This window comes from Diprion similis, chromosome 4 (assembly GCF_021155765.1).
Source record: "Diprion similis isolate iyDipSimi1 chromosome 4, iyDipSimi1.1, whole genome shotgun sequence".
Lineage (NCBI taxonomy): Eukaryota > Metazoa > Arthropoda > Insecta > Hymenoptera > Diprionidae > Diprion > Diprion similis.
In genome coordinates, this window is record NC_060108.1 from 27,001,407 (window position 1) to 27,016,080 (window position 14,674).

The following is a 14,674-nucleotide window of genomic DNA, read 5'->3' on the forward strand; positions in this document are numbered from 1 at the left end:
CAGTACTTGAAATTTTCTCTTGAGGCATTCTTTTTCTCGTTGGACAACACACAAAATATCTTCTTCTGAACACGTCTCAACTCCAAACTTCAAAACAAAACATAAATCTTGACCAAGTTTTTAAATTGGTAACATGCAACGTCCAGTCTCAACGAAGGTCTTGAAATCATCTTGGAAGAAAAGTCTTACCTCTTCAAGATACACTCCAACTAACAATAAATAATTAACATTTTATTCGTACTAATTTCAACATACTCGCGAATCTCAAAACTTGAATATTTCTTTTATTTTGAAACCGCATCTCGTATCCAGTATTACGTGTTATTAAAATATATCAAATTTGAATTAATACTAGCGCAAGTAAACATTCATTGATTTCAACAACCCAACCCTACCATTGAGATAGTCACACTAGGACTGGTGGTTTAGTGGACAATTTCATCGTTATAAGGACGGTAATGTGAGAGAAACTCGTAGGTACATCAAGTACGTAATGTTTATTCATATAACTCGATATTTGAAACAATACGCTGATTAATCGCCAATCGAAACGGGTCACATTAGAAGTTCATTTATTGCACATCAATCCTCGTACGGCAAGAAATTTGTATCTCCGATGGTACGATTAGAGCTGGTCTCCTGTACTTCGCATGCTGTTCCGTTTACTAGGGAAACCACATCCGAATAGGAAATAACGAAATTTATATTGCTGATGTTCAAGGTGAACGGAGAGTATTTTGGCACGGTGCTGGTTATTTGCCAGTATTCCTCGTTGTCGCTATCTGACCTCTTTACTGATTTGGCGGAAAAGGTGTCTTGTCCGAGAGAATTCCCAGTTAGATTGACCTTTAACAATTGATAATAAGACATTCACATTATGCCATTAAACCGATTGTCATGGAATCTCGTGATTCAGTCTTAATCAGAAATTATGCTGATAGGATTTTCTGCGGTTAAACGACGAATAAAAGAGAATTCAGTGGGCTAATAGTATGACGATTAATTAACCGAATGCTCACAATGTATTCCAGTGCAATAGGATTTTGTACGTTCCAACAGGTAATGCACTGCCATCCAACATAGCCGCCCATTAAGATACCTGAATCGGTAACAATCCTGGTAGTCACCATAGTCGGTAATGTACGGTTACTTTTGTAGAACGTGATATTAGAGTCTTCGTTACGCAGATCAGACACTGGTACTACATATATTTCGTAGGAAAGCAAAGGGCCAAACATTAAGAATGGTCCCACGGCAAATGTATTCGGCAAATAAACATAATTTGAAATTCCCCATTCCTTTCTGAGAACGGTGTCGTTGTCGAAGCCAGTTTCGTTCGGAGCGAAAAACTCTTTTTGTATCCGCCACATGTCCACACCATTCCAAATAACCATACCATATCCTTCTGGGTCCCCCATGAAAACCTGTAAAAGTTCAATTTTGTACAAATTCGAATTTAACACCAAATCCTGTCTCTGGCGATTCCAGCGTAGATTCAGCTTTACTAACCGTAACATTTTCGCATGAGTCTCCCTCCGTTATGACTTGCTGTATCTCAATCCACCCTCTACTTGAATCTTGTGAATTGTGTGTCAAATTATCTGAAACCTCTTTACGTAACAATAAGTTGTCGGTTGTTACATTGAACGCTAATAACTGCGCAGGACATATCTGGTCGTCTCCTATTTTTCCAGAGTCGACCATCCACAGCCTATTGCAATTGTCTTTCTGCGAATTCATGAAGAAGATTAAGAATCGGACGGAACAACTTCGAAATTGCCAGTTTTGGCCATTCGTTATATACTCACAGCGATCCTGTTAACACTCGTGATCCCACTACAATTTTCTGACGTATGCCAATCCCAACTTGGGTAGGGCTCGAGCAATGGACCGCCGTCGCCAGTCTGATTCGAAACCCTTGACAAACTGGCAGGATTATCGTTGTATCTTGGAGTTACGACAAATACATCATCACCTGGAAGACCATTAATCTTTTACCGTGAAAATTTCATAACATTTTGGCAAAGAATTAACTGTAACGTTTCACAACTGGCTGCAGATTAGTATTGACGAATCTGTTATAAATACCTATGACGTCGAAATCACATACAATGATGTTTGTGGTATTATACTTTCCAGCGGCCACCGCGGTCTCCTCACTGGTATCATTTGGCCAAGTATAGTTAACGTATGTCCAATTGTAGACGATTTCAAGTTCAGCAGTTGCCGTCCAGGCAAGAAATGCCAGTATCCCGGTAAGTATCAGATTCATTTCGACACTGCTACTACTCTACATTTGTACCGCAATTTCTAGAGTTCAATCATGAGGTTGATGAGAATATACGATATCCAACAGATCTGTTTATCTTAGAAAGCTTAGTATGATTGCTTACTGAAATTCGGCTCACCGTATACAGAGTGCATGTACAGTGATGACAATGATAATCCATGACACAGGTTGCACGATAATTATATTCGACTCCCATAAAAAGGTTTTTGAGTGTAATACAATGTAAAAGATGACTTTCTACTTACGTCAAAATGCAATCGAAGGTCTCTGGACACGATTTGGCTCAACCATTCGTTCTGGTGTCGTACCGAAATGTGTCTGTTGCCTCGATGTCACTCGTATTTATACGGTATCACGATGCGGTTTTTTCACTTCCGCGTATATTTGACATGGCATGACATCTTTGACATATTTGTATTCTCAGGTAAGGGCAATTGACCTGACGAGAAAGAACCAACACTAATATTATATTTGCACGGTATAGCTGGCCGATGGGACCCTTGAATTGGATTTTTTATACAATATACTCAACCGAAAGGTTCTGTTTTTATTACCAGCTACGGTAAATTATGGTGACATTAACTATCCTTTCTCACTATGGAGACATAGTAACGTAAACTATCGACGGAATAATTTCATGACACATCTTTCTCAGGCTCAAAAGATTGCGTAGTACAGAGAAATGTAAGCCAAAAATAATATTTGCATGCTGACTCGGAATTTCTTATAAATAATTTGCTGCTGGATCGATTGAAATCCTTTATAATTTATAAGTAAGATACGATTTGAATTGGCACTGTAGATGATCTGGAATACAGATTGAAAATTTTTATTCACCACATCTTTCTCAGTGATTTCAATTTTAGATTCAGCAACGATCTTAGAAAGGACCGAATGTCCGTTTCTGTTCCTTTTGTTTACCAGGCAATGCCGTTTGGATTACAACACATATTTGTTCCTAAGTACGTTTCTGGCGATGGGGGCGAAATATTTCTGGAATTACGTAAGCGAGCAGATACTTCGATATAATGATACGTGGTCTTCCTTCACGGTCAATTTCATTCACACGAAGTTTCTGTACAGTTCATTTCTACTTGCACAAAAAAGACCAGACTGTAATACTTGAGATATGTTTTAAGATGTAGATTGATAGACAAACTTGATCAGTAGAGAAACTTTCGGTTATTCATTTAGCTATGATTTCTCCTTCAAAGCTCCTATTCTGTGGCATGAACAACTTCATTAGTCGACCAATATAGAGCTACAGTCGATGCAAACATGAAAGTTAGACCATTTTCTGGATGATATTTTGATAAATTTTGTTTATTTATTTCTTGGTTTCAACCCTTTGTGGACAGAGACGTGTACAGTACGTGTCGCAACTGTAAACAGAATTGGGCGGGTATTTACCGATAAGCGCAAAGGTTTAAAAGGGAGAGGGTTGCATATTCTTTACATGAACGTTAAGTGATAAAATCATCTTTTAAATACTCCTGTAATATTTTCAGCCAGTGCTCTATCAAATTCTTGGCCGTTTGTCATGCATTTTTCGACGAAAATACATGCAAATAATATGAGAATGTCCGGAGGCTAGAAAATATAGTGGACATTCTTGAATCATAAGTATAGTTAGTTAATAAATTGAATTGAGTCGATGGTGGAAATACGGGCTGAGCTTTTTCTCGGTGACAGCAAATTTCGTGAAAACGGTGCGTCAGAACACCTGTGATTATATTGGTAAGGATACCCGTACTTCTAGAGTAGTCCACCTGAACAAAGTATTTGCTTGTGTACCATTTCATCCAAGCCACGTTGTTGAATCAAGCTAGAGTTTATCATTTCGCGAAATGATGATGACGAAATCGTTTTGAGGTATCATTACACGTGTCACACCTGAAATATAATTCGTCGAAGGACACGCTAACTCTCCAGTGCAACTCTCATATGGATTTCCGAACGTGTATATGGAGTCTACAATTTCCAAAACTCGAGATAAGGTGCATTGATTACAACATTACGTTTCCGGAACGAATGAAATACGTCAACGTTGTACGGTGAACAATAAATATTATCATGATTTCGGCGCTGCTTGAAAATCTCAAGACCTCATTTTCAAATACATAACCCTGAAGGACCCGAAAAAGTCTGCAAACTGCGCGAATTCATAAAATTTTCAATATTCATTGACGGACAGCTCATTTCTATAGCAGCCAAAGACGTGGTCGAAGACGAAATAATCCGGAAGCATTTTTTTAGGTTCAGCGAATTGGAAACTAACAGCTGTCGATGTTTCATTATGTTTCACGCTAGAGGTACGTGTATAAAGTTCGAATATTTTATTTCCTAACGCACACTTGAACAAACTGATAAATTTCTCTAAATTTGACAATTCGTTTCAAAATAAGTCAACCACCCTAGAGGTGTCATTTTTTTTGACTTATCGAGTCTTGGAATTGTGCAATAACCTTGACACGTGTAAAGCTGAGCTACGAGAATGGAATATAGCGGTTCGTACCAACGGAACCAATAATGAAACTTATTCACAAGACTAGAATTGTCTAACATTACTTCTAGGAACAAATGTTCAAATTATAATTCGGTCAGTATGTAAATAAGTTTCTGACCTTGTCTAGTGATAAATACGGGAATGTAAATTGGCTTTCGACACCAAAAATATTTCGAAGATCCTCGCTCAATAAGACATGCATCACCTCTTTAAGACTATTCTTTCAGGATTTTTTTTTTTCAGACGTTCACGATACGTTAATTTTGTGAATTTGGAGCCAAGAATAAGTAAAAATTGACCAACGCCATGCCATTAATAGTTTAACGGGGATAATTTTTGATGTTTCAGAACAACAGGATGAAAACGTCAGACACTGTGCGTATTATTCTGATCCTGGATATGTTATTGCGTTGTTAAAAATTCTGTACTTTTGGGTGATTGAGGCGCAACCGCTATCGAGCGAAAAGCTACCACCGTAAATTTTTATTCACTACCATTTCTCTTCAGCTTTCTCATTCCTTCTATTCTAGTTGATGACTTTTAGAAAAAATTGGCCCTGCGTACAAAACCTTCCCGAATGAAATTAATTCTGTCCATTCCGCACCTCTTATTAGTTACGACTATTCGAATATTTAGTGAGTCAATCCTGACGCCTTCTGCTACTAATATTCCCTCGCACCGGTATAAAGATAAGAGTCTGAAGGCCTTTGCGTCACGTGCAGCAAGCGAGCTCTCCGAGCTCTGAGAGCTTGCTCTGCTTCCAATTCTATTCATTCCAGAAAGACGTTGATGCACGTGCAAGATACAATGTTGCATTATTCTTCATTCGCACCTTGAAACTGAAAAGCTCGACATATTCACTTTTCTCGCTTTCATCACGGCTCCGTTCCGACCGGATCTGCAGCTGCTGCTGCGGAGCTTCGTGAAGAAGGAACGCAGCGTCGGTTTAATCAGGCTAGCATTTCACTCTACGTGACACATCGGCATACTGTTTCACTAGACACGAGCAACATGTCAAAGCTTGAGTCAAAAAAAGAATAACAAGATCAAAAACCTTGACTCGTTGACTCGAATGCCGATGACTCAAGCATCTCGTATCATCTCTGACCTCGAAAGGGTGAAAAGCAAAGGTGGATTGACATCCTTCAACTCGGATCAAATTTCCCTTCCAGCTCTCGGCTCGTTATCAAACCCAGGACGCCACGCTGTTTGCCATCCTTCCCAGAGGATCATGAATCAGGTTATAGTCAGAGTGAAGGGTTAGGGTCGATAGGCCCACCTTTCCCGCTTGCTGGATCAGACTCTGGCCGCAGTGTATCAGCGGGGGTTCGTGATTAAGCCTGGGTTGTTCGACGGGTCGTTAGTCCGTCGTTTGCGTCCCACACCTACTTGGCAACATGCGAAACGTATTGCGGAACGAAAATTTTCATGATATTGACGAAGCCGCTAGACAGTAGATCTGAAAGTAAAGCGGAATAAGTTGAGCTGGAAATTGCTCGAAACCCGCGAGAAGCGAGGAGTCGATGCAGGAAAATTAAGGGCTCGCGCACGTCCTGGAAAAGTGACAGCTTGCTTGTGTCTATCTACATTGCCTGGGATGTGCACGGCTTTCGGTGGATAAGATCATAGCCAAAGTTCTATGAATACATCAAGCCCTCGGTCAGTACTTTACGGGTAACCCTCCGAGGACTAAACTTTGCTAATTCGCATTCAAATCTAGAAATTTTCATACGATGTGTCAAATTGCAGCCTTCGAAGGACGCTGTGAGAGCGTCCCAAAATTTGAAATCGTCTCGAATGAACGGAAATCTCTGTAACGGGCCCGGATTCATTTACATTTCTTGAGCTCCGGATATACCCAGTTTCGAAATGGGCGGAAAGTTTTCCAAATTATCTTCCTCGCTTACGCTTCAAATCCTACCGTTGCGGAATCCACGGTGGCCGTTTACAGAATCTCGTGTAGCCGTGCGGAATGAATTAACTATACCTACATACTGTGGCCGATTGTAGGTGGCTGCATTTTCTCAAAATTACTTCGAAAAACGTGTGTTGAAATATAAATTCTACGGAACTTGAAATTACAAGCAACACATCTTGCCACTTGCTGTATTCCGATTAAATCACTAGAAAGGGGGGTGATTTCACCCTTTGTGACAATATGAACATGAACTTACAGCCCTTCCAGGCGAAACTATTTTGGATAAGCTCAAACACATTCAAGTATTTCATTCTAGGACTGCAGCTGAGTTCGACTTACGTCGGGATTGCATAAGCCGGGCGATGAATTGACCGACGTAATTTCGTCAGTCTAAGTGAAAAAGTTGATCCAAAATCAATTTACCAGGATAAGGGATTACCTTCGACGGCGAATAGCCGGACGTCTGTGCCACACCACGCAGACATCCATCGTTCAAAATTGATGGCGGAGCTCTCAGATTCACCTGCCACAAGATGGAATTCCGAACAAACAATACAAAGAGAACTGAGAGCTCGGTGACGCGCATAGTTCATTGGGTTAACAATGTGAGAATTTTTCTTACAGATTAACTAGATATTTGCCAGCAGCGATACGGACGACTCTTTCCGCAGACGCAGAGAAGGAATAAGAGGAGAAGGAAGGCGCGAGAAAAGATTTGTTGGACCAACCCTATCCGCCAAGTCCCGAGTTCTGACTCTGCATTTGAAATTCCAATTTTACTGCATCTGAACAATTTCTTCCCGGTCTAGCAACACTCTGAACCAGCCCGAATTGCCGGATGTGTAACGTACATACAACAGTGTACTCCTGGTACATCGACTCTTCCATTAACCAGTCCGCGTCCAATCCATCCATGCCAGACACAGAAACATCACGAATTATCGGCCAATTCCAAACAATTTGCAATTTACTATTTCTTTTATTTTTCTTGTTCATGTATACCATTTACCCAAACAGAATTACTTCGCTTCATCGTCTTCTCATTTTTTGCTCCTTCTCACGGCTCCAGTATTGACTGTAATATTTTCCATACGAGATGATCAAAGTTTTAAATGACGTGAATTTGACCGAACGAAAACTGAAGGAATGCAGAGTCGTTAAATATAAACAACGATATGCTCGCCGTGACGTATAAATAAAACAGGATATAGATCTATACGCGCTGTATAAAGCCGCGAGATACGATTATGGGTCTAAAAAAAGGAGGCCGCGGGGCGAGAGGGGGAGGGTGGGGGGAGGGGGAAGGTTTTATTTATATTTACGTAGGCATGCGCGTAATGTTATGCGAGGTGAGGGATCCTCGTAAAAGAGAATCACTATCCCGTCGAATGTTGAAGGTAAATGCCTTACAGAGCGCATGAGAAAGAACACATTGAATCTAATGACATAAGAGAGTTTCGTCTCTTCCGCTAAATTTCATCGAGTTATTTTCATGCAAAGGTAATCCGGACGGACCACCCGGTAGATTGTCAATCAGAGATATGCGCGATGCCGGCCGCTGTAACCCGGGATCAAGCTTGTGTTTAAATGAAAAAGGCCGAGCAGCCGGGGTTTTATTATACACACTGAGCCCGTTATGATTGTGAAATTTCTATTTTTCCTGTATGAATCCGGAGTGACGAGTGGATCACGTTTGTAATACGCACAGGCGTGTCGCCTACATCATCCCACCACTACACGCGTCAGTCGTAAAAGTTGGTAAATGACCTGAAATGACCTGAAAGCTCTGGTTTATGGCGGGTACTTTAAATAGGCAGCCAAGCACTTTTCCTTTCTCTCTTATTCTTCTCGGGTCTCTGTGTTAATCCAATATCGCTCGTCGTTAACGTCCATTTATCGTTCCCCTGGAATTATACTTTTCTACTTATCGGTAAATACGATCCAGAACTAAATAAAGCTCGGCTGAAAATATAAGAACGACCAAAAATTTTACCATTCCCTGTAGAGTGTAAAAAAATTCCAGTCTGACGTCCTGCATTATCGAACTGCCAGCTCAGCTCATTTTTTTCACATTTATTATACCGCAGCGTTTCATTGCAGCTCCTGCAGGGATTATTATCGGGTCTTATACTTTCTCATCCAAATATCACTGGGACGAGTTATTACAGCGGGCAATAAATACCTGCAATATTATGGCTAAGTAGCATATTTTTTTTTTTTTTTTTTCGCTTCAAGTTACGGCCAAATTATGGGGTAAAAATGAATCTTTAAAATCGATACTTTTCGTTCCTACTAGAAACTTTTTCATCTTCAAAATAACTTCCAGCCCGCTAGATTCGACTCCCCAGCCGATATCCTTCGCGTTGTTTATTTTATTCTCCCCGTTCGCCCCTTTGATATGAATACTGCTCGTGTTATTTCCGCATCACTTCGCATCTTCCAGCCCGATTGGCGGCGGGACTCTCCAATATCTCAGGAAACAACATTCTTATTGCGATCCGCACGTCAGGCGCCCGTCAGACAAATAATTGCGCAGCTCTGCCCTGGACGTTCCTGGCATGGCATCGTCCTTCGAGGAAACTTTGTCCTCGCGATCGATCTTTCGAATCCCTCTTTCGTCATTATTTTCAGGCCAGAAGACTCTGAGGGGAAGTAGCGTCTTTATCGAAGTTCGGATCACGTCACATTGATAATAAAAGTTTGTCAGAAATGACGTAAGAATATATATATATATATATATATATATCCTTGCACCGTTACCAGACCTTCGGATCAGCACGACTATTACGCGACGTAGGTACGAGGTGCCGATTGCATAGCTGCATTCTTGCGCGCGTTGAACGGTTCACGGTACATTGGACTAGGCAAATTGCTCGTCGTTATCGCGATCAAGTTACACATAGCCTGGTGAAAACAAGAGCGAGTTTAGCCGCAGCTTTCACGAGACCGTATGTTTACGTATTTGCCTTACCCAAGAGTAGGTAAGAGACACAATGATCGAGAAATTTAAGGTTTTCCGGAATTCCGACGCGCAGAGCACACGCTGGACTTTTCAAACTGTAAAAGTGTTTCAAGAATAATTGTGTGAATAATTTTACCTACCAACGACAAGAAAAATATACTGGGATAATTTGAAAGAAGATCAAAATTCCTATAATCAAACCTGCAATTTCCCCTCCCAGCCCTCACTTGTTCAAAGCTCAGACCCAATGTCCGTTCTCCTATTGCTATAACCACTATTATATTCGCGAAAATCAATTCTCCCAGATCCGCACCGTTTTCCCAAATAACGGGAGCTTCGTTCATACAAACATATAAACCAGAAATAGATATATATATATATATATATATATATATATATATATATACGTTATACACGTATGTGCATGCACATACACGATGAGAAACCAACGGAACAGCTTCTCATTTCGCTTTGTCTTGGACGTATTTTCCCCTTGGCTCTACGGCGAACAGCAATTCAGCCGGACCGAAACGACTCCATCGGTGCGATCACAGCTGTATTTCAGATTTGAACACTCTCCACGATCTTCGAATCCACTATCCGATGTAGCCACAGGCAGGGCGAGGGGGGGGGGGGGGGGGAGACCCAGAACTTGGAGACGGAAATATATACGCCCAGCCTGCGGATATCTTGCATCCGCTCAAGGTGAATATAATTTCGACGAGGGTTGGAAAATATTATTGAACAGCGTTAATCACCTGGAGAAAAACCTGTTGAGGGCGAAAAAAATTAACGATGATACTCAGGTTGAAAAAAAAATCATTTATGATATTACTGTGTGATCCTACGGATGGACAAAAGGCGATAATTATAATTATTAAAGAATAATAACTGGGTCGTGAAATAAGTGGGGGCAACCGCGAATGAGAAATTACGGACCCGGATGCCTAGTCTTATTTGTTCAAATTTCGCCGAGGTTGTCTGACGCGAAATAATTTATTTGGCATGGGACCAAGAGATCAAAGAGATAAGCCAAAAACCTCGATTACTTGATTCGGGAGACGATTCTCCGGGAAACCAGAAGATCAAAGGGAAACCTTCAATTCCTGTGCTAAGTACGCGTTGTTTCCTTTTTTTTTTTTTTTTTACTTGCGCACTCATCCTTTATTCTATCTTCACAACTTCTTTTACATCGTACTCCGTCGCCGCGAGAATAGTTAGCGAGAAAGGAGTGCTGGAAGGGAAAGTAAAGAACTGTGGAAAACTTCTCGAGCGAATACATCTTCTGCAAACGCCGAGAATCAAATTCGGTATCTAAAAATCGGCAATCCCTTAAATCGCTTATTGTTAGTTAAACAGAAAAAATGTTGTTGCTCAGACTTATTGTTAGACTATCTCGGGAACAGAAATCATGGTAGGTAATAAATTCTCCAGGGTAAATTAGAGGTCATCTAATTTCCCGCCGACAAAACGGTGGCGAATCGTAAATAACGTATTGATGACCGGATTCGCATTTATGGTGTACTATACGGCCACCAGAGGTACTAACAATCTTCAGAGCTCAGTTAACGCCGACAAATATCATTCGGTACGACAACCTTAGCGACAACACCTGTACCTGCGGCGTGATCCTGAGCTACATGTATTTCTGGCCACTTTAGAATAATATTATATATCTGCACTTTATTCATTATCAGGTACAAAATTCTTCAGTTTCGGCATACGGAATGGATTCTCAATGACAGGTGAAAAAATACGAGCTGAAAGAACACCCTCGTAACCGAAATCTAGACGACCGATCTTTGCGAGGTGGAAACAACCAACGCGGAAATAAGCGAAAGTCGGAACCGCCACTGTTCGTACGGATTCAGTTGATATCGGAACTTTATTTGTTATGCATGGTGTTCCCAGTTCTCATCGTCACATTCAAAATTGATGCACAGACAAGGTAAGACAAGGTGACGGGAATCTTCGAGAAGATGAGGGGGAGGGAAGGGTGTTGTTATCTTTGGAGAATAGCGAGAACGAACGAAAAGAGGATATTGCACCCCGGTCCATCATCCGAGTTTAATGAGTCATAAAGAGCTGGGGAAATGCTTTATGATCTTGTCAAAATTTCAGCGTTCCACCAGCAGGTCGACTGAAAGAATAAAATAGCAAATCGCATGTCGTCAGTCGTCGTAAATGGGGTGAAGATATCTTCCGACTCCCGGGGCACCTGAACCTCGTAACTTTGATCGGCACTCAAGTCGTCTTGATTTTACATCGCTCTGAGTATCACGACAACTCGGGGTTGACTCCTTTTGAAAATCAACTTGAGCCGAATTCTTCGATCAAGTTTCCGGTGAACGTATTCATTTCTTCTAGCCTTTGCTGATATGACAAGAGCGAAAACGGATCAGCGAATGGATTGTCAGGCCTATAAAATTACCGGCGACAACGCTCGGGCTGTTCCAAGAGAAGGGGTAGCTGCCTATTCCACCCCTCTCATCCTTCATCGGAGTTTAGTAAGTACGCGGTTCTCTCCGCGCAAAGTATGATGCATGCACTACAGTCACAGCAATTCCACATATCGCATAATATTCTCCGTTCCACTGGGGACTTCCTACGCTTTTTATCTCTCACCCCGACCTCCGCTCTTCGAACCCTGTGCGAGCACGAGACATTGGCCATCAGCAATATCGGGTACGTGATGGAAGAAAGCAGATCACTGGAAGAACGTCCGTCATTGTATGCCCGCGCACTACAAGCTGCTCCGTATCGCGACTCTCCCGCTACGGAAGCCGACTTCGGAACAGGGAACGACATTCTTTCTCTTATCGGGGCTCCGGTGATTTTGCGACGGGATTGGATCGTTTTCATTAATGGTGAACATCGACGGTGAAACACGCTATTGTGATTTTATGCTTCTCTGGAAGCTAGGGTCGAAACTGACATTTTTTTCCAATCCTATTCGTTTGATACTATATTTCTTTTTCAGATTTAAGTAGAAACTTTTTCCTGGTCAGGAAGAAGCCGTTTACTCAAACGTTCGGCTCTGGAAAGTTACCGGAACTTCGTTTTGGAGTGTGCATACAATCCGTACTTGTGTACCTACTCAAAATTGTAAATATTGTTAGCTCTACTCTATTTTACATTATCTTATTCCAAACCACTGAAGGAAAACCTATTTGACCGAGCCGAATAACGGTTGCCAAGTAAGTTTTGACAGTCCGGTAAGAAAAAAGGGAATCTGTTTAATTAAAGCGATAAACTGACTCTGTAGAATGTGATTTATATGAATTCTATGCCAGGTGGCACAATTAATCATGACTTTCACCGCAGAAGGCGTAATTGTACGAGTCATAGATCACGTTCGTTCGGACGGATAAATCGTATTGTTTTCAACTTGAAACATATTTGACACAACTGGGTACCATTTGTATTCACATCATGACGATAAGTGAACACGTTATAGTGACCGCCTGTGTTTTATCGTTTACGAGCCTACATCAATGTGAACGAGTGTTTCTGCCGAGACTGGTGGTGTGACGTGGAGGAATCGAGAGGTCGAAAGAGACGACAGCCGCCACCACCCTCAATTGATTGCTCGCATCATTTATCAAATTCTAATCAGAATGAAACTTTTTCAGTCGCTTTCACGCTTTCTCTGCTACCCACATGGTGGGAAAAACGTAAAAGTTTCCTAGTTATCGGGTGTTCTTCGAGTTCTTCTCCACGATTTACTCGTAGTCTTAATTCAATCCCACACCTTACACTGTCGATTTTTTTGAGTTTGAAGAAGAACCAGCGTAATATGCAATATTGTTTACAAAGCTATTGAACGCGTACATTTCAATTAAATCCATTATTTCACGTGGCATGTCAAAAAAGATCGCGAGAGAAGGAATCGATCTACCGAATTACACGATATTTGATTAACTCCGCCCGCTGCGTGCGACGAAGAATGTAATATGTAATAAGAAATGGAAGGTTGCTGTATCAATGCAAGGAAAAACATTCGGTAGAGGACAACATCACTCATTCAACATTCTAAGAAATACTCGCAGTGACAAATAATTGCGGGGATTTGTTTACGTTTCACATAAAGAGCACCTTCGGATGCGAGAACCAGCGTCCCATTTAATGTTTTTAAACGTCTTAAAGTTGAAGTCTCAAGTAAATAAAATAAATATTCAATTATTAAACGACGATTGACGATACTGTTGAAAAAACTCGATCTCTGCAGATTTTAAGCTAGCTTGTGGACGAACATCAGGGCATTTTTCTTGAGAAACCAACAATAAGACTACGTAACTACCAAAACTGAGTGAAATTCAATTGAAAAATTTCCTTTGTAATATCTTTGCGATTGGGCCCACGCTCATGTATTTTCTGCGTTTCTCGGGGTCCAAATAGCCTAGAAAAAATCATACAAATCGTTTCTGAGACGAAAGATCTCTTGCTCAAAAAAGTAAGACTAACCCCTCTAGATTTTTTCAGTCCAGTTCGACGGATTTTGGAAAATTCTGAAATCAACTAATTCATACCCAATACCGACGTAATTTTGCGAGATGAATCATTTGCCCGCAGTTAAATTACGCCATCAGCAACTTCGTCCTGCTTCTGCATTTTCTCAATTTTTTCGCACCACCAATCAACAATCTTAAATTATTAAATTTTCCGAATAAAAATGTAATTGAGATCCATTGGCCTAACCACGTGGGTTACGACGAGTGGGATTCTGCCATGAATTTTTCCGCCATCAAGTTACGTGGCGTCGTGTCAGTTTGATGCCCGTGAAAATACAATCTCTAAAGTAGACTTAGAACGCTTGGAGCGAGATGCGTTCTTCGTGAACTGCGTGTACACAGTTGCCGTCCTCAGCACGGAGAGGCGCATTTCGTACGCTGCAGACATAACAGCGCATCAAGAGAGGAAGTATCAGGAATGTAATTCGCGAGTAATAAGTAGAAAATAAGATAGATCCCCCCTTTCGAGTCACTGATCAATCACCTT

General features: G+C 41.2%; 1 protein-coding gene across 1 annotated transcript; it reads right to left on the bottom strand.

The window, feature by feature from the left end:
• Positions 1–581: 581 nt before the first annotated feature.
• On the bottom strand, positions 582–2,582 carry LOC124405273 (major royal jelly protein 1-like). The gene is made up of 6 exons (XM_046880044.1): positions 2,536–2,582; positions 2,048–2,290; positions 1,809–1,991; positions 1,510–1,728; positions 1,020–1,424; positions 582–846 (listed from the first exon to the last, which is right to left on the bottom strand). Exons 2-6 carry the CDS (start codon positions 2,270–2,272, stop codon positions 583–585), a joined length of 1,296 nt encoding a protein of 431 aa, XP_046736000.1. The 5' UTR covers positions 2,273–2,290; positions 2,536–2,582; the 3' UTR covers position 582.
• Positions 2,583–14,674: the final 12,092 nt, after the last annotated feature.

What these genes read in the sequence shown, in the direction of transcription:
- LOC124405273 (XM_046880044.1), bottom strand. Translation starts at nt 2,272, where the DNA reads ATGAATCTGATACTTACCGGGATACTGGCATTTCTTGCCTGGACGGCA. An exon ending in CGAGTGTTAACAGGATCGCT is followed by an intron (nt 1,729 to 1,808) that starts GTGAGTATATAA and finishes ATGAATTCGCAG; the next exon opens with AAAGACAATTGCAATAGGCT. An exon ending in ACTCATGCGAAAATGTTACG is followed by an intron (nt 1,425 to 1,509) that starts GTTAGTAAAGCT and finishes GAACTTTTACAG; the next exon opens with GTTTTCATGGGGGACCCAGA.